The sequence below is a fragment of the Mesocricetus auratus genome, unplaced genomic scaffold (genome assembly GCF_017639785.1).
Source record: "Mesocricetus auratus isolate SY011 unplaced genomic scaffold, BCM_Maur_2.0 Super-Scaffold_100019, whole genome shotgun sequence".
In the NCBI taxonomy this organism is placed as follows: Eukaryota; Metazoa; Chordata; class Mammalia; order Rodentia; family Cricetidae; genus Mesocricetus; species Mesocricetus auratus.
In genome coordinates, this window is record NW_024429200.1 from 31,110,777 (window position 1) to 31,130,858 (window position 20,082).

Genomic DNA, 20,082 nt, shown 5'->3' on the forward strand with positions numbered 1-20,082 from the left:
TTATTAAGCAATATAAAAACAATGCTCTGTTAAATTCAGCACTCACTTAATAGTTTTAAGGTTGTTCTCAAGTGTCCTTTGCATTGGGTTTTAAGACTTAGCCATCTCTAGCAACTATATTAGAACTTACCAAAAAAAATGTTAATGGACATTTTTGCAGCTCAAGGATGTTACACAACAGGAAGGAAATAAGGAGAAAAAAAGGACCAAGTTGGCTAAGGTAATAATAAAAATGATTTTATCAATGGTAACTAGAATTTATTTACACATATGATTTGCAGCAGTCAGCATGCTAATAGTTTCCATCCTTGTATCTCATTAACAAATGAATAAACACGATGAATCTTTATCATACATTTTCCATTTTCGGAATTACCAAGTGTTTAGTTATTTTATGGTTTTCACAATAAAATATTATACCTATCATGATTCACTTCTGGGTATAGTATAAGACAGTTTTAGTAGCACCTGATATTAATTCAATTGACCTCACATTTCTGCATGAATTCTTTACATGATTTCTTTAAGCTACTGAGATAATGTGATAACATTATTGACAGTGCTTGGGAAAAAAACTTGCAAATACATTAATTCTACCAGATTAAGAAGAAAAAGGAGGGCGCACACAACTTCCATTTTGGCTGTCTAGGGCATACCAGTTTGTTATATAATACTGATCAGGTCTGATCAGGGTACCACAAATCACCCAATTTTAAATATGCAGTTAGTTGAGTTTTGCTAAATCCAATTACTAGTATTGTCACATTCAGAGCCTTCCATTACTCACAATATATTCTTTAGTGCCTCTCTGCATTCAGTTCCTACACCTAATGCTTAGTTTATATAATTAGACCTTGAGAATTTAGTGCTACAAACCATATATTATACATATTTTTCTCATAACTTCTTCACTTAGTAAAATGGTTTTGAAATTCAATTCTGCTACCATATCTATTAGCTACTTTGCATTGTACTGTTGAATAGCATCACTCTGTATAGTTATGTAAAATATCTGCCCAATCACCAGCAAAAGAATATCTGTTTTCATTTCATTATTATGAATGCTTCCCCAGCCATTCATGTAGATATGTTTTAATTTCTGTGGCTACTTGAAGGGAAAAATACTGGAATGTTCAGTATGTGCTTGCCAAAGTGGTTATATTACTCTGTTCTAACAGCAATGCACAGCTGCTCTTTTGTTTTACAATCTCATTACCACTTGGTATTGTTAGTATTTTCCATTTATTAATGATCTTATAACTAGTTTTAATAATCTAGCTAATTCACTTTTATTTTCTAAGTATCAATATTATATACAATTAGTGATGTCTTTCTTAGTTCCTTATGAAGCATATCAATAAATGTAGACCTTTGTGATAATCTTTATCTTTACATTAATGCAGCCAACGTTTAAGCATGGGATCTTAAGAGATGTATAATTAATCACAATAGGAAGTTTTACTATTTTCAGTTTAATAAAAGCTTTTATATCCACAAATGGATACTATATTTTATCAAGTGTTATTCAAATATCAAGAAAATCCAATGCTTCCTCTCAGCTTTAACTTGCTGAGGTAGTGAGTAATAATGACATGTACTAATGTTGAATTATCTTCATCTTTATGAACTATCAACATACTACTTGGTCATGATAATCAGATTTAACTTATTAAAATTCATCATGCCATAGCAGTACTTTTCAGATCTGTTCAGTAAGGTATGTTAGTACAAATTTCTTGGGGGGAAATTAAAAACTATAGTTTTAAATTTCTTCAGATGAAAAAATGATGCATAATATCTGGAATACAAAGAAGATAGTTTAAGGTACTAGTAGAAGAATTAAATAAGATACTCTTCAGTTTTTCAGTAAGCAAATTACTTGTGATTTTAGTTCACTTAAATATATTCTTAGGTCACTATACCCTGCTATGTTACCAAAACCATGTAAAAACTAGTTTTGAAATGATTTCACAAGAATTTATCAAAGTAATTTAGTAAAGGTAAAGCTTTTGTTAAAGTACAGGTTAGAAATGCACTAAGAGGAATTACTAGCATCTGAACAACAATTTAGCTTACCTGAGTATGACTGATTGTTATGTGGTTGCCATGGAGAGGTGACTGTCGATCTTTCTCTTTACTGTGACGACTACTTTGTTTGCTACGTTGTAGCTGTTGCCTCAGTTTGGCAATCTGCTTTGGGAAGAGAATAGAGAAGAAGAAAACAAAAGTGAATACCAGCTGTTTTTTCCCTTTGTTTTCTTTCTCAAAAGATTTAATGAAAGATGTTTTAGCACAATGATTTATTCTTCAGATTGAGATGACTGAAAATGTACAGCACAAATGTACAGCAACTATATTTGGTGTGGCTGGTAAACAGGTACACTAAATTTTCTCAGATTGCTTCAGATTTTACCTTTACAATGCTGGAAATCTCTTCCTTTAAAATATATTTCAGATATCTACTGATTAACTTATAAAACCTGAAAACTGCTTTTTTTCCTGTTTTTCCTTTTAGACAGGATCTTACTATGAATAGTATCAAACGCAGAGGCAGGCAGGTCTCTGAGTTTGATACTATTCATAGTAAGACCTGCCTGCCTCTGCCTTCTGAGTACTGAGACTAAAAGCATGCACCACCATATCTTAAGTAGAGGCTACATTAATTTCTATATTGCTATCTTTTATAAACGAAAGAAACCAAGCTTACCTATTACTAAATATTCTAAATTATATGTTGCAATGGTAGTAAAAACAAACAAATATTTAGTACCTTATTAGTATTTTTAATTTGAATTTACTCACCGTGTATAATATTAGATTTCCTAAGGACATTTTTTTCATTTACTCTTATTATGTGTTATCTTTTATTCATTTAAACATAAATGTACATTTGTATATATCATCCTAAATTAATCACACTGCAGATTTAATTACAAAGCCTTCACAATAGTATCATCTAGAACTTACTAAACTGCTAATGTATTTTAGGTTATGTATAATGTACTTTAAAACTTCCCAAGTTTTAAAAGGATATGGATATTGTTCAAATGTGTGGATAAGAATAGTGGTCACATGTATCCCTAAATGACTGATGTGCTATAAATGTGGTCCTTAGTGCAGCATTATTAAGTAGTAGTAGATATAGGTGCTGGAGAGATGGTTCACCATGAACACTTGCACCAGAGTTCTGGTCCCAGGACCCAAATAATGGCTCACGACTATCTATAATATCAGTTCCAGGGAACCCAATGACTTATTCTGGTTCCCGGGGAGCCAGGCATACACATAGTGCACATAAAATTTAAGTATTTTTTAAAAGAGACAGCAGAAAGTGCCCAAGAGGCAGAGCTTAGTGGGAGATGATATGAAATCATTCTTTAAAAGGTAGAGGATATGGAATATGACTGCCTTATTGGGCTGTTAACCTGCCCTTAGAAAATAATGTGCTTGCCGGGCGGTGGTGGCGCATGCCTTTAATCCCAGCACTTGGGAGGCAGAGGCAGGCGGATCTCTGTGAGTTCGAGGCCGGGCTGGACTGATAGCCTCCGAAACAATACAGAGAAACCCTGTCTCGTAAAAACCAAAAAAAAAAAAAAAAAAAAAAAAAAAAAAGAAAAGAAAAGAAAAGAAAAGAAAAGAAAAGAAAATAATGTGCTTCATGTGGAACCTTAATTCTCAGGAAGACTCCAGTTCCTTATGTGACTTCTCTTTCCAGACAGCCTCCTAGTTGTTATTTGATTTTCCATTGTATGTCTCACCAAAGGCCAAACAAGATGGAGCTGTCTACTTTTAAGACTTGACTTTCTCACGGTTATAATGAATCACTCTTTATGTTTTATGGATTACCCAGTCTCAAATTAAGGGACAGATTAACAAAAAACAATTAACAGATTGGGAAGAGTCTTTAATACTAACATTAATTTTGTCATAGAGAAGACGGAAACATTAATCAATCAATAATTATTCCTTGAACATCTAGAATGAGCTCAGTTGTATGTTGTATAGTAGATAAAATATAAACACAAAGTGTAAAATATATTAATTTTCTCAAGAACAGTAAAATACAATGTTCTATGAAATTACATAAATATGTACTGCAAATTATAGGAATCAGAGAGCATGATGATTACATTAGAACCTATATATGCTCAAGGTAAAAAGATATGACTTGTTGGAAAAAATAATTTTTACCTGTAGTAAATAATAGGGAAACAGTACAACCACTAAAAGAGATAATTGAAGTGCTTTCTATAAAGAGTTTACATTTTTTTCACTTTTGTGACTTATGGGTCTCTCTCATACAATACACTTGCAAAAGATGTACAAGTAAGATTATGGTTATATTTCTGTTCCTCACTCTACTTTGAAATGATTTAATTTTCTTCTGGAGATCATTAGTTTTCATGAGAAAAGAAATCAAAAGTAGTAGACAATCATAAATCAAGACAAATTATCCTCTATAATAGAAAATAAGATCTCAAATTGTACAAGATATTTTATTAGTATATAAGTATAAAATTAAGTGTTTTTGAACATTAATGATGTCTTAGGGTGTTTCAAAACTGGAAGTGTAATATATAAAATAGTTTGGTATGCATGCCGATTAAAGCAATTTGTAATTATTCATTTAAAAAACATATCTTTAAAGCTAATTAATCATAATTAATTGTTTGTTCTATATGAATTTTAAGAGCCCTAGGGGAAAAAAGCTTAATTAAGCAATATAGACTCATAGCTTCCAAAACTGTTATTTTTCTCATAATACAGTTATGTTCTTGTTTACAACCAGTGGGCATCAAAATAAAAGGAAAGCTTATCTCCCCAAATATATGTACTTAAAACACTGCAAATTCCATTTTAGACATAGGTGGCAGCGAGACTGCTGTCCCATAATGTCCTCCTTTCCTTCAAAATGCAGGAGGCTCTTATATTTATCTACCCTACAAAGACAAGCTGTGATACTTACATAACATGGCAACTGAAACACCCTAGCTTTGTACTGCCTATGTTTAAAATGCCCTTTCCTTGAATGGAAAAGAACCTCCAGGGTATCTGAAGACACCTCCTTTCCAACCCCAGTACCCATAACAAAGGTGTCCCTTGGAGGAAAGGCAAAAGAAATTGTATATCTTCTCTCAGCGCTCATCTGTAAGTGCTTAATTTCTATCTAAATCAGTCCTTTTATGCTCATATTCCACTACATCATAAAGAAGTGGCAACTCTCCTCAGCAGGTCTACTCTCTCCTCAGCAGGTCAGGTCTGCTCTCTCCTCAGCAGGTCAGGTCTGCTCTCTCCTCAGCAGGTCTACTCTCTCCTCAGCAGGTCAGGTCTGCTCTCTCCTCAGCAGGTCAGGTCTACTCTCTCCTCAGCAGGTCTACTCTCTCCTCAACAGGTCTACTCTCTCTCCTCAGCAGGTCTGCTCTCTCTCCTCAGCAGGTCTACTCTCTCTCCTCAGCAGGTCTACTCTCTCTCCTCAGCAGGTCTGCTCTCTCAGCAGGTCTGCTCTCTCCTCAGCAGGTCTACTCTCTCTCCTCAGCAGGTCTACAATCTCTCCTCAGCAGGTCTACTCTCTCTCCTCAGCAGGTCTACTCTCTCTCTTCAGCAGGTCTACTCTCTCTCTTCAGCAGGTCTACTCTCTCCTCCGCAGGTCTGCTCTCTCTCCTCAGCAGGTCTACTCTCTCTTCTCAGCAGGTCTACTCTCTCCTCAGCAGGTCTGCTCTCTCCTCAGCAGGTCTGCTCTCTCCTCAGCAGGTCTGCTCTCTCCTCAGCAGGTCTACTCTCTCTCTTCAGCAGGTCTACTCTCTCCTCAGCAGGTCTACCTGGGCTACTGTGATGAAATGCCCAATACAACCTTCTATTCAAAATAGAAAAAGTAGTTACATAAGGTATGAGTTTTTAAAAACTAGATAGTTATTTTTACTCTAAAAACTCATTTTCTACTTTATGGCCTTGAGAAAAACCAGAGACAAACTTTCTCAGAATCTGACTGGCATCTTAAAGTATACAAACCCTGGTGTTCAAAAACATCAGGAATTTGTAATCTTGGGTCACTAATTAGATAATGAGACAGAGAACTATAAAAATCCTTGAAACACTGGGTGAGCATGTTCGTATCAGGGACTAGGAAGGGTCTTATTTCTCAGAATTAATTCAAATTCACAGCAGCTCTGGGAAATGAAACATAGCAATTCAAAAGGTAGCAGTGGGACTTTTGGAAGAGAAGAATAAAAAGGAAGTTAATCCAAAATCAGGAAAACTACGTAATTTTCATCAGCAAGAAATTTATTGTTGCCAGAGTCCTTGCCCACAGGTATCACTGCACTAAGATGAAAACAACCATCAGAAGACTCTGAGAACTCTAGGGTTCTTATTTCTGAAGTTAAAACAAACTCGGAAATATGCATGTCACTGCTATCCTGAAAGTTCTCAATAGTATTTGCTACAAAAATTTACCCACAGTGGCTAGAGTATAATCAATCCTTTTAGCACGGTTCAGAGTTGATATTCCATAGTAAAACTGGGACTTTAACATCTGACACCAACTCTGCTGACTTGAATTCTACCCACAGGACCTACATACTGAAGGAAAGAACTAACTCTTGCAAGTTGTCCTCTGAGCTTCACCAGCCTGTAACAGGATACACATACACACATGTTGATATACATGGATGTGCATGCACAGATGCAGGTGCACGCACGTATGCACACACACACACGTGCACACATGCATGTGGGAATAAATAAATAATGTATTAAATTTGAAAGGCAATAATCCTGTTAAGAAAGTAAAAAGGCAAACTATACCCTAGGAAGAAACAACATATATTCAGCAAGTTTAAAGAAATCGAAATCACTCAGTCTAAGACTCAATGAAGCACATGGGCAAAGCCAATATCCAAATGGTCAATGTGTGAAGAAGAGATGTTCAACATTACCGTCTTGAGAAAAATGGAAGTAAACATCCAACACAATAGGAACCACCAAATTCTGGCCAAGTTACAAAGCAACCGTAACTCTCCATGTACTACTGAGATTGGGGGCGGGAGTGTCTTTTATTTTAACATGATAGACTTGAGATTTTCTTCTGCAAAAACTCACTTTTATCCTCACCACCGGATGTGAACCTAATAGTTCAACAGTAGGAAGCAATGACCTATCTGTTTTACAGAAGGAGAAAATGGCAGTCCAAGGCTAACATTATGCTCTAACAAACCTAAAGGAAAATGGTATTAAATGAAGAGGAATCTTGATACTACATTAAGAGAACTAGGAGCTATGGTTCCCAGAATTGAGTTACCAGAAAAAAAGAGCTCAAAAATATGTAGCCAAATATCCAATTTTTGCTAATGACATTTGTAACAAGTGACTCACTAGAACATACCTTCTTTGTATAAAGAAACTGTTATATTGCCAGCATATCCTTTGTCAAACAGGTGACAAAATTTTAAACATACTATAATTAGCTTTGCTAATACGTTCTAATGATGCATACTCTGACTGGTAGCATATCCTCTCTAACCATTGTTCAGAGTACCTTGTAGGTCAGTTTGATGACTGTGTTAACCACTAATAAAAAGTATCATTGAAACCAAATAACTACTTATTAGGCAGTAAAGCACCATAGAAGCACCACTTGTTAAGGCAGTAACTGTTGCATTCAATTTTCAACAACGAATATGAGATAGGTACTATTACTATTGCCACTTATAGGTATGGACATGGGGTAAAAAAGGTTTTGAAAGTGTAATACATTTACATTAAGTTGTGAAACTCAAATGTGAAACAAGAAATGGAATACTGTAGCCCATTGTTTTAATCCACTATAGCTAGGACCTAGAATGTCTTCCCAAAAGCCTATGTGTTTACTAAGGCTTGTCCTCAGCTTGAGGCACTATTCAAAGGTTGTGGAACCTTTAAGAAGTAGGCCTCATGGAAAAGTTAGGTCACTAGGTGTGTCCTGGGAGGATACAGGTACCAAAATCCTCCCTGTCCTTTTCTTTACTTCCCATCCACCATGAGATGACAAAGCCTCCTCTATCACACGTTTCAATATGATGAGTTGCATCACTATAGGTCCAAACCAAAAGAGGCTAGTTATCTTAGACTGAAAAATTTGAAACCATGTGCCAAAATAAACCTTCCTTCTTTTTAAGTTGATTTATGTATTTTGGTATAGTAATGGAATGCTAACTACCAATCTACATTAGCTAAAGAATCAAGATAAAAAGTAAAAGATAAAACTTATGAAGTGAACAAATCAGAATAAAACATTTAACAAAAGTTGATTTAAATTACACCTTTCCCTAAATAATTACTAGACAGAATTTCATTGAAAACGAAATTGGTCGTAAATCTCAGGCTGTTACTAGTTTTGAAATTTAACAGGGAATATATAACAAGATCAAGTATCTTCACAGAAAAGTTCTACAGCTTAGGCAAAACCAAATTGTTCCCTACACATCCACATGCCTGCCTATGTACAGTCTCACATAAATGGCCCAGGGATGGACAGACAGCTCACATATAGACATCTCACGCACAGCTTGCTTTGGGTTCATAGGCAGTAAGTTTTCATACAGAAGTGTATTTATAACTATCAATGCAAAATTAATAACTATAGCAGACTTCTGATTAGTTTTTATTGCCAGCTTGGAATAACCTAAGTCACCTGGAATGAGGAAATCTCAACTGAAGAACTGCCCAAGTCAGACTGGTCTATGGCCAAGGCTGGGACAAACGGCTGTGACTGATGTGGGAAGGCCCAGCCTGTGGTGGGCAGCAACATCCTAGACAAGTGGACTACAGATGTATAACAAGCTAGCTTATCATGAGCCAGGGAGCAAGCAAGAAGGCAGTCTAGTAAGCAGTGCCCTGCTACGGTTCATTCTTGTGTTCCTGCCCTGACTCCCCTCAACAATGATCTGTGACTTCCTGTAAGGTGCTTTTGTTCACAGTGTTTACCACAACAGAAAAGTAAACTAGATCAAAGGCTAACTTTTCAAAACATTCACAAATCCACTGGATCTCTTAATTATATCCATTTTACAGATGGGGAAAGAGTTGAAAACACAGTACCTTTCATAGGTGAGAAACCTAAAAAAAAAGTGGTAAATCTAGTCTTGGATCTTCATTTGTAAACCTTTTTAGTACTTCAGAATGCTGTGCAAGTAATCCTGTATTAATGTTTAACTACAATATGTACCAGTTAGGATCTTAACCACTTCACTCAGTAACACCCTTAATGTCAGAGATATTATGAGCATACACACAGGCCTGCCTTTTAAGTTCTAGTCTTTTACAATCCTAACTGGGTTTTATTTCCACTGGCATCTTCAATCTCCTTTGCAATTATTATTTCATTTTTAACAAGAATACCACAACTTACACTATTCTAGCCTCAAGTTTTCACAAATAAAACTGCTCAATTATTTTGACTACATCTAGAGTAATCAAACAGTTACTCTGACAAGTGTTTGGCTTTATGATTGTTTTCTAAGAGCACCAGTTCTTCTGATTCAACTGTCCCCTTTTAGAAGCATACGTCATATGTTACTATACACACTTGGTTCTAGAAAACTATGTAGAATATCAGCAACATGTCTAAAACTGTACTAAACTGAGATAAAACTGCATGTTGATTTTTTTCATTATTTATATTCTATAAGTTTGTATCCCTATTTCAGTCTAGATGTATTTGTTTCTCTAGGGAAATCTACTTTTACTTATTATTTGAGGAAGAGGCAGGCCAGAATTATAGCTTTTCTACATTCACAACATAAAGAAGAGGCTAAAAATAATGTAAAATCATATGCTACTAGATCATTTGGTTTAGACATCACAGTACATGAGTCATCTGGAAACCTAAAGTATATAATCAATACTGCTAGGTCTGGAACTCCGCATAAGAAAAACATTCAAGAGGAATGCTGAGCATTAAGACTACTTGCTATTTCTGCGGAAGACTCAGGTATGATTCCTAGTAAGTCCAGTTCCAGGGCATCTAAGGGCCTTTCTGGCTGCCATGGGCATCTCAAGCATGTGGAGCACACACAGACAAGCCGGCATACTAAAATACACAAAAATAAAATTTGAGAGAAATGTTTATGCTAACCTACAGCAAAACTGGTTTATTGCCAACCTTTCAGAATTTTAAGGTGACAATAGTGACCCAAGTGTTAAGAGTCAAAACTAAGTGATATAATTCTGAATTCAAAATGTAAAAGAACTGTGCAGGTTAGTATTTTGTCAACTTGACACAAGCTAGAGTTGCCTGGGAAAAGGAAGCTCAACTGAGACAATGCCTCCATCAGATTGGCCTGTAGGCAAGTTTATAGGACATTGTCTTGACTAACGACTGATATGAGAAGGCCCAACTCACTATGAATGGTGAATGGTGAGGTGGTCCTGGGTTATACAAGAAAGGAAACTAGGCAATCCATGTGTAACAAGCAAGCAAGCAGCACTCCTACGTGGTTTCTGCTTCAGTTCTTGCTTCCAGGTTCCTGTCTTGGTTCCTCCAATGATAGATTGTATTCTGTAAACTGTAAGATGAAATAAACCCTTTCTTCCCCAAGTTGCTTCCAGCCATATTCTGTTTATCACAGTACTAGGAAGCAAGCCAGACAAAAACATACTTACCGACCTCAGCTAAAACCACTACACTAGTTCTTACAAGCAATGAACTGTCCAGACTGAAAAGATGGCAGCAGAGTAGCATGATGATCATCGTTATAAGAAGTGCTCACCTAAGAGATGGACTATATATTTTAACTCTAGGATTCTATAGCTTGGAAAGAACAAATAGATAAAAATTTATGATTTGTATGGATAAAACTATCAGGAAAAATAATATATATATTTTTTTGGAGTATTCATAATAAATCAAGGAATAGATAGATCGTTTCTATGAGATTTGGCTTCCACTGTAGTACTGGGTCCCAAAGGGTCATAATAAGCTGGATATCATAAAAAAAGCTATCAGAAAACAAAAAGTACTATCTTATTATTGTACAAAGCTATGATCTATGGCTCTTGTTGTGACTTAAAAAAACAAGCAAACTAAGGAGGAAATAAAGATAGCTAAAACAAAGATGATTACTAAAACAGATAATTACATAAAATCAGGGTTGATTCTAGAAATTACAACTCATGGGGCACATAAATATTTATTGAGAATATAAAGGTTATAGAAACAAGGAAAACTCACTTTTTACCAAAATATAAGATTCAACTCTGTGAATGGAAAAAGTAGGCTATAACAAATAGAAGTCTCACTATGTTGAAAAATAGTAAAAACAACCCATTAACATCAAAAGAATGAAATAAAAAATAACTTACCTCCTTGAGTTGATCAGCACTTCCCCATGATGCAGAGCGCTGATGTGATCGTTTTTCTGCTCCCTCCTCTGCCCAACAACTAGGTGTCTTTAAAACCAACAAATCAAAATGTAAGAAACAGAAATGCTGCTACAACCTAATTACAAATAACTGAAACAATTCCTAGCACTACTACATTTTTTAAAATGTTGATTAGACCAGATAAATCTAGGAAGTTATTTAGCTTGAAAAATCATTTGATACTTTCACATCAGTATTAATAACATAGTAAATTCAAATAAAACTGTGACTATTTTACATACTGAGCTTTTAAAAAGAACAAACTAAATACAAAATACAATTTCTATTAAAAACAGACAGAAGACAAATTTCAAAACATTTATATTGCAGTCTTACATAACAAATGTCTAACCAGAGGGTCAATTTTACTAGAAGAGTATCCTTGTGACAAAGATCAGGCATCTTCATTTAAAAAGTTATTTAAAATTTTAATAGAAAAGGATTAAAAACAAATGTAAACATATTGACTTATAAAAGTAATGAAGTAATGTAGGTTAGAAACTAACCTACATAGCAAAATTCATGTTAAGATTCTAACACGGTTATCTAGAGCATAAGATACTGATAAATACTAGCTATCATAGTTTTTTGTTTTTAATCATATGTATGTATGTATGTATGTATGTATGTATGTATGTATGTATGTGTTTGAGTGCCTTTGCCTGCACTTTTATGTCTGGGCACCATGGGTGTATAGTGCCCACAGAGATCAGAAAAGGGCATAGAATCCTCTGGAACTAGACGTAAGTTCTTCATTTCCATGATTGTTAGCCACCATCTTGGTGCTGGTACCTGAACCAAGGTCCTCTGTAAAAGCAATACTTAGCTGTCTGTCCAGGCCCATTAACCGCTTTTGTGGTAGAATATAATATTTCACTGTCATCAAGGTTCAATACAATGATGTTAAAGAAAATGTTATTATTAGGATCAACAGTTGATTATGTAATTTTACAATTATGAACAGTAAGTCTGATCTAGTAGGACATGACTTAAAGATGACAGATTTTCTCAGAGCATGAAAGGGCTCTGAAATTTTACATTTAATGCAAGATTAAAGTCTGTGGAGAATTTTTATTGTGAAAATTTCTCCTGTGGCTGTTAATTCTGTCATTATCTAGGCATGATTAGTTTTTATGACTTCTGTGGGAGTTTTTGGAATGGTGTGAAAAATATTTGGCAGTATATAGTAGTTATCTGTGTTACTCATTATCAGGCATATTAAAAGCATTATTTATTAAAATCTGGCATTGTAAATGAATAGTTTGTATGGTCAATGTGGCAGATTTTAAGTAAGTACTTTTTAAAATCAGTAGTCTTACAGATAGTTTCTTTCAGACTTGTTTGTTTAGATGCATAAAAGGTTGCTTTTCTCATCCTTGATAGTGGAGGTAGTTTGGATAGAAAGAGGAACCTGCTAAAATATAGTGACCAAAGAACATGGTATTATATACAATAATAAAAATATTGAGGACTGTGTTTCCAAAATATCTGTGAAATAATGTCCTGCATGTTGTTAGCAAGTAGACTTGTAAGTATCTAGTAATCATGTAAGTAGGAATTTTATAAGAAGATTTTAAAAAACTGTATGTATTTGAATTTTTAGAATGTTAAATTGTATTTATTGTATTGTGTGAGGTTTTATTCAGTTTGTTTGGCCATGGACTCTTTTATTAAACATTTTTACTGATATGTAGAAGCAAAGCTACAAGTAGCACTTTAAAAAAGAAATTCTAGTCCAGACAGCAGATAGAATTATGGCAGTTGGACCTTGTGTCTTGCTGATGCTAAAAGAAAGAGCCTTTGTTAATTTTGTTCAATTATTTTCCTGTTTACAATTTTTAAACATTTCTGAAATATTCAGGCGCTAACAAAAGTATTAGGTCATGGAAAACCTCAGAGCTATTAAAGATACTGTTATTTGGAAGACTAAATTATTTTCAAGTTACCCTATCTAAGATTGAACATTGGCAATTTTAATAACTTTTGATATACTGTTAAATGTATTATTTCTTACCCTTACACTTGCCAGTTGAATAAAATGTTCTATCAGTTGACTAAATAAGTTCCTTAATTTTTATAACTCCAAAATTTGTTAAAACTTAATGGCAATATGTGAAGTTAAATGCATAATGTTATACTTTAGTTGATATCTAATAATACTTAAGTAATTAAAAATATGTTGCAAATTGATTTCCATGGTGCCTACACTAATTCACATTGCCACCATCCCCATGTTCACTGGCATGTTGACTTCTTAATGATAGTAACTGGGGTTAAAAAAAGGAATCCTAGCCGGGCGTTGGTGGCACACTCCTTTAGTCCCAGCACTCGGGAGGCAGAGGCAGGCGGATCTCTGTGAGTTCGAGGCCAGCCTGGTCTACAGAGTGAGTTCCAGGACAGCCTCCAAAGCCGCAGAGAAACCCTGTCTTGAAAAACCAAAAAAAAAAAAAAAAAAAAGAATCCTAATGTTTTCATTTGATTTGATCTATTCCTGATGATTAAGAATATTGATTTTTTTTGCATTTATTGATTCTTTGTACTTCATCTTTTGCAAACTGCCTATTCACTTAATTTGCCCATTTATTAACTGGGCTGTATGATTGGCCACGTCAGCAAACCGTGCTCAGAAACCTAGATGGTCACACATAGAAGAACACGAATACCGTATTTCTCATCTTATCAAAAACCAACTAAAAATGGATTGAAGACCTTAATTTAAGACCTGAAACTATGCAACCACTTGAAGAAAACAAAGGGAAAATACTTGAAAACATAGGACTAGGCAAAGCCTTTTTTGACAAGACCCCTTACTAGTACAGGAAATAATTCAAGAATTGACAAATGTGGAGGGAGGTGGTGAAGAGACAGTTTAGTCAGCAAAACATTGTCACGCAAGCATGATGATCCGAGTTCAACTCCTAGAACCCGTGTAAAAAGCTGAGCATGATAGTATGTTTGTAACCCCAGGGCTGGGGAGGAAGAGGTCAACCCTAGAATTCCTTGGCCAGGTGACTTAGTGTATTTGGTAAATTCCAGTTCAATGAGAGAGGCTGTCTCAATAAAAAAGGTAGACAGTGCCTGAGGAACAAGACTTGGCGCTAGCCTCCAAACATATACACACTTTCATGTTCACACACACCCACATGCACAAACACATGAGCAAATGCAGGATTAACAAAAGAAATTACATAAAATGAAGAACCTTCTACATAGCAAAAAGAACAACAGTGTGAAAAGACATCCACAAAATGAGAGCAGTATCTGTGCCAACTATATAACTGATGAATTATGTAGAAAATATAAAACACTCAAAAAGTTAAATACCAAAACCAAGAGACTGCTGTTACTTAAGGACATTTCAACAGAAAGCCCTTGAGAAAGGGCACAGGAAACCCAACTGGCTCTATCAGTTGTGACTTTGGGCCAAAAATGAATTTCTGACCTAAGTGGTAAGCTGAAGGCTACTTTTAATTATTATTATTAAGGTATAATCTCCTATTACTTTGATTTTCTAAACAAGCTCTTTTTAGATAACGGGGGAAGAGACTAGATATTTTATGTATATATTTTAATTCAGGGTAGTATTTATACTGTATGATGGTTACAGTCAACTGTGAAATACTTATTCTCAAAGACAGACTCCTAAAAAAAGGCTGTTGTTGGAAAATCATGAAGCTCCCTATACAAAAGATTAACGAGATTAAAAAATAAACTGTTACTTTATGTACCTTTTAGCATGTTAATGTTTTGTTGTTTTAACTAAAAAAACAATTAAATAACTTAAATAGTGAAATTCTACTTAAGAAGAACATCACCTAGAAAAAGAGCACAGATTCACAAGAATTGCATTCAAAATTTTCTTTTATGAGGTTTTTTTGTTTTGTTTTTTTGAGACAGGGTTTCTTTATGTAGCCCTGGCTGTCCTGGAACTCTCTTTGTAGACCAGGCTGGTCTTAAAGTCAGAGATCCACTTGGCTCTGTCTCCTGAGTGCTAGGATTAAAGGCACACACCACTATACCCAGGATCATTCAAGGTCAGACAACCCATTTCGTATTCTTGAAAGGCACAGGCTGTGGAGGGTTGTTTGAGATAGGGCTTTACTATACTGCCAAGACTGTTCTCAAATTCCAGGCTCAAAGGATCCTCCTGCCAGTGCCTGATTTAAAGAATACATGCACATAACCAACAAAGATAAAGAGTTGTGACAAAAATTGAGATTTTTTTCCTAAAGAATTATAATCTATAAACATACTAACCTAGCAAATTTCATAGATTGAAATTATTTCAAACTCAATAGTATTTATACCACGATAAAGCACAAAGAAAGGAAATCTTGAAAGTATAAAAAAACTTTAGGCCTGAATGATGAACTTCTGAATATTTAATATCATAAATAATTCATGTGCTATTGTATATTTATTTAAAGTCTATGTAAACAAATCATTTTTCTGAAAAGGTTAATGAACAACCAAATAATAACTAAATAATAGTCTAATGAAACTCTCTACAGCTGGGACATCGCATAGGTGGATATTTTTGTCTTCCATGCTTAAGATAATGGGTTCAATTTCCAGCACGGAATAAAAAATTTTGAAGGTATATTTATATTATAGAATGCTATAATCTATAACAATGAAATGGCATTTCTTATATAAGAAATCCTTTGCCATATGAGCAATCCCTCTTGAATAAATAAGAAACAAAATTAGTAAAATTAGAATATAAACACTGGAAGTATACACACAAAGCATACTTATGTGACAGCAAAATAATGCCCACTGATAAATTTGCTTAGAGACAAGAACAATATTTGCTAGCATAATCAACAGCATGAATGGTTAAAAGTATTAACACAACATGAAGTTTCAAGAGAAGATGTAAAACAAGGAATAGGTAAAAAGAAGACATAATTATTGTTTACATGATCATGTCTAGAAAATCAAAGAAAAGTATCTAAAAACTTATCAGAAACAACCACATTCTAATTTAAACACAGTCCAAATAAATTAGAAGATAATCAAAGGCCTGAATTATAATAGCAGACCATAAGAGATAATACTAAGCTATATGAGCTTAACAAAAAAATCAGTTGATTTTATAAGACTTCAGATTTTTGTTCTAAAGGACAGCGATAACAACTGAATAAACAGTTGTTAAACAGTGGTAAACAGTGGTTAAACAGTGGTAAAGTTGATAGTTTCACAGAAATATTATAGCAGAAAATAGTCTAAGATGAATTTAATAAAGCTAACATCAGCTACAGAACAATAACATAGAGGGCCTGAGTCTGTATTTGGATGGGTTAGTTATACAGAGAAATTTACCTCTACTGAATGAGAAAGAAGATCAAAGTAAAGCTCAAAGGTGAACAGGACAGTACATTATTGACTTTTTTTTAATGTAAAAAAGTAAATTTAAGTTACTAACAAAACTGGAGGGGTATGACTTCTAGTACTTTATTTTGTTTATTCATTCTTTTTTTATACTGATTTTATGTTCAAACTGAAATTTTTGCAAGTTTTTTATTAAAATAAGTAACACCATGTTGCAATAAGCCTATAAAATTGTATGAAGTGGTAATATACTGCATATCAGTACAATGGATTATGAGACAGTAATTATTAAAACTTTCACACACAAATAGCTTAGAACTATAAAGTATTTCCCTGCTCATACCACAAGGATAAGGTTAGTAAGAGGTTTATGCTTGTCATTGTCACTCAGTGACCCAGAAGGATGAAAGAGAAATGGACAACGGCACTTTCATTTGTCAGAAAAATATATACCAGCTATTTAAAGCAAACAGCCATAATCATTACTATACTTGTGAAATCATAGGAAACATCTTTGATTATTGCTGCCGACTATTGTCATTGTTTGTCTACGAATATATACACATACACCTGTGCCCCACAGTTTCAAACACATATTTAAAATAAGGAAGGAAATTATACATACTATGGGGCAAAGGCTGAGAAACTGCTCCTATTGCTTGAATACAGTAACCTTGAACTACAAGTTAATCTTTAGATTTATTTTTTTATTTTATGTGTATGAGTATTATGTCTACATGTATATCTGTGAACATGTTTGTGCCTGGTGCCTGCAGATGTTAGAAAAGAGTGTCAGGTCCCCTGAAACTGGAGTTACAAATGGTGTGAGCCACTGAGTGAGTAATGGGAACTGAACCTGCGCCCTCTGCAAGAACAAGTGCTCTTAACTGCTGAATCATCTTTCTAGCTCCCAAGTTAAATTTAAAAAGCTATAGTTTTTCTTTAAAAAGCATTATGCTTCCAAGGTTAATGAAAAAAGCTTCATAAAATTTTATGAATTTTTTTAGTTCTTCTTTCCACTAAGCTAAGCAGATTAAACTAATAAACTAGAGCCAACCCATCTCATCAGTGACTTTCAAAATTAGTAAGCCTTACTTCTAATACTCAGAGTAATAGATGATCATGTCAATCAGATTATGAACTTTACAGAAAAGGATACAGATGTGTGGATTACATAGTAGTTCAATGAGCTGTGTTTTTTTGTTTTTTTTCTTTTAGTAAGGGTCTCGCTATGTAACCCAGATTGGCCTCAAATCTGCAGTCTTCCTGCCCCAGGATTACACGCACATACTACCCAAAATAGCTGAGGGGATGACAATTTTTTCCTTCTGAAAAAATCTAAGATATTTTTCAAATAGAATAGTTAAAAACTGCTGGTGTGGTTCAGGGCTAGTACTTCCTTCCCAAGCAGAATACTATGGGTTCAATCTCAACCACAGCAACCCCACACACACACACACATACAGAACGGGGAGTTCAACGACTCAACGCTCATAGATTCCTATACTTTTCTCTATATTTGCTTTATCACATATGTATCCACCTATCTAACAAATTTTAGTTTTAATTCATTTCAAAGTAGACAGTATTATACTTTACCTAGAAACAGTAAAGTGTGTATTTTTTAAGGTTAGCAATCATACGTTAAAATACACATGCACATTAGAATAAACTTTGACAAATGTATTCACATCTGAACCTAAATTATCTACGCAGATGTACAATATTCAATTCATATGAGCAGAATAATATTGTGTATGTGAGAGGTTAGAGGCAGAGACTGGAACAAAGCCGGTCCAAAGGGCATCAAATCTCAATAAAGAAAAATGACTTCAAGAAATAAGTCATTTCGCCTGGACTCTTAGGGGAGTGCCTGGACCCTACCCAGAGTAAAATGACAGACTCTAGATATCCCCTATGTGGAAGGATTTGGCAATAGGGTGGGGGGGGGGGAGGGAAGTGCGGGAGGAGGGGAAGGAGAGGGAACTGGGATTGACATGTAAAACAAGCTATTTAAAATTAAAATAAAAAATGATAAAAAAGAAATAAGTCATTTCATAGTGACTATGGTTAATAACATATTGCTTATAGTCATGACTGCAAAATGGTATTTCAGTAAATACAGAAGGACCCATACAACAGGGATCCCATAAAATTATTAATGAGATTGAAAACATTCCCATTGCCTAGTCATATAGCTTTTAACATGATCACATAATACATTTCACATTTATGGTGATGTTAAGTGAAAAACAAATACTGCATTATCCACAACTGAACAAACATACAGTATATATAATTATGTTCCATATGTAATAACTGATATTGACAATTACTTAAATACTTAAAAATACTATGCTTTATCATCAGGTCATACACCCCCACATTAAAAAGTCTACTGTAAAACAGCATCCCATTCTCTCAGTCTGAGCTTCAAGCACCTCTTCACCAAGATGTGAAGGGCCAGCAACTGACTAACACCATTTAGGTTTGCGTTCACTCTAAACACTCTAAACACACGAAATTGCTTAATAACACATTTCTTAGAATGTGTCTCCATTGTTTGTTGAGTGATGTATGGATACAATTGAAAAATGCAAACACTAAATTATAAGTGTTGTTAGTATACAAAGAAGTTATGAGAATGTATGTATTTAAAGGCCTACACATTTTTTTGAAGAATTTCTCTCTAGTCATTAATTATCAGATAATTTTAAAACATAGCAATATAAAAGGAAGAAATTATTACAAATGCTCTTTTACAAAGGGAAGGTAAATATTTAATATCTATAGCAAAATGAGTATATTCTATCTACCCAACTGACATTCATAAAATTAAAAAAATTATTCCCACAGAGTGCAAGAATAAATCCATTAAGAATAGATACAGCAATAAAAGTAATTTTGTAAATGTTCCTCTGCTTCAATTAAACTTGCTTTAGGGGCAAGAACATTCTTGGGCATGTGAAGCAATCACTAGATTAAATGCTATATAAACTCATGACTGAGAAGAAGTGAAGAAAGACCAAAAGCTTAAGAATCTGCCCAATCTGGGCTCGAATCTCTTCATAACTAACCAGTTATGTAACCACGTATTCATTAGTTAACGCCTCTACGCCTTAAATTCATCATCTAAGAATTAAGGCTTATATTTAATTCCCTTTCAAAGTGAAATTTCAAATAAATGACCTATGTCCAGACCCAGGCATGGAAAGCTCCCCCTTTGCACCCCAAGACTTATAGGAAATTATTCTGACCCTATTCTAGATATACACAGGGTAAAAGGACCCTCAGGGACAAAGCACATGCATACCACAAACCCATCCCTGTTGTAGGGAGATATATATGGAT

At 34.5% G+C, this 20,082-nt stretch overlaps 1 protein-coding gene across 3 annotated transcripts in view; it reads right to left on the reverse strand.

Moving 5' to 3' along the window:
* The window catches only part of Glcci1 (glucocorticoid induced 1), a 64,365-nt gene that overhangs the window by 17,548 nt on the left and 26,735 nt on the right, over positions 1 to 20,082 (reverse strand). For 2 of the 3 annotated variants that reach the window (XM_021234601.2, XM_040728666.1), the window contains exons 3-4: positions 11,338 to 11,424; positions 2,077 to 2,193 (exon numbers count right to left, since the gene is read on the reverse strand). In XM_021234601.2, the coding sequence (XP_021090260.1) occupies positions 2,077 to 2,193; positions 11,338 to 11,424 (204 nt within the window). The remainder of the gene's footprint in view (positions 1 to 2,076; positions 2,194 to 11,337; positions 11,425 to 20,082) is intronic. The other variant, XM_040728667.1, reaches the window with a different exon arrangement.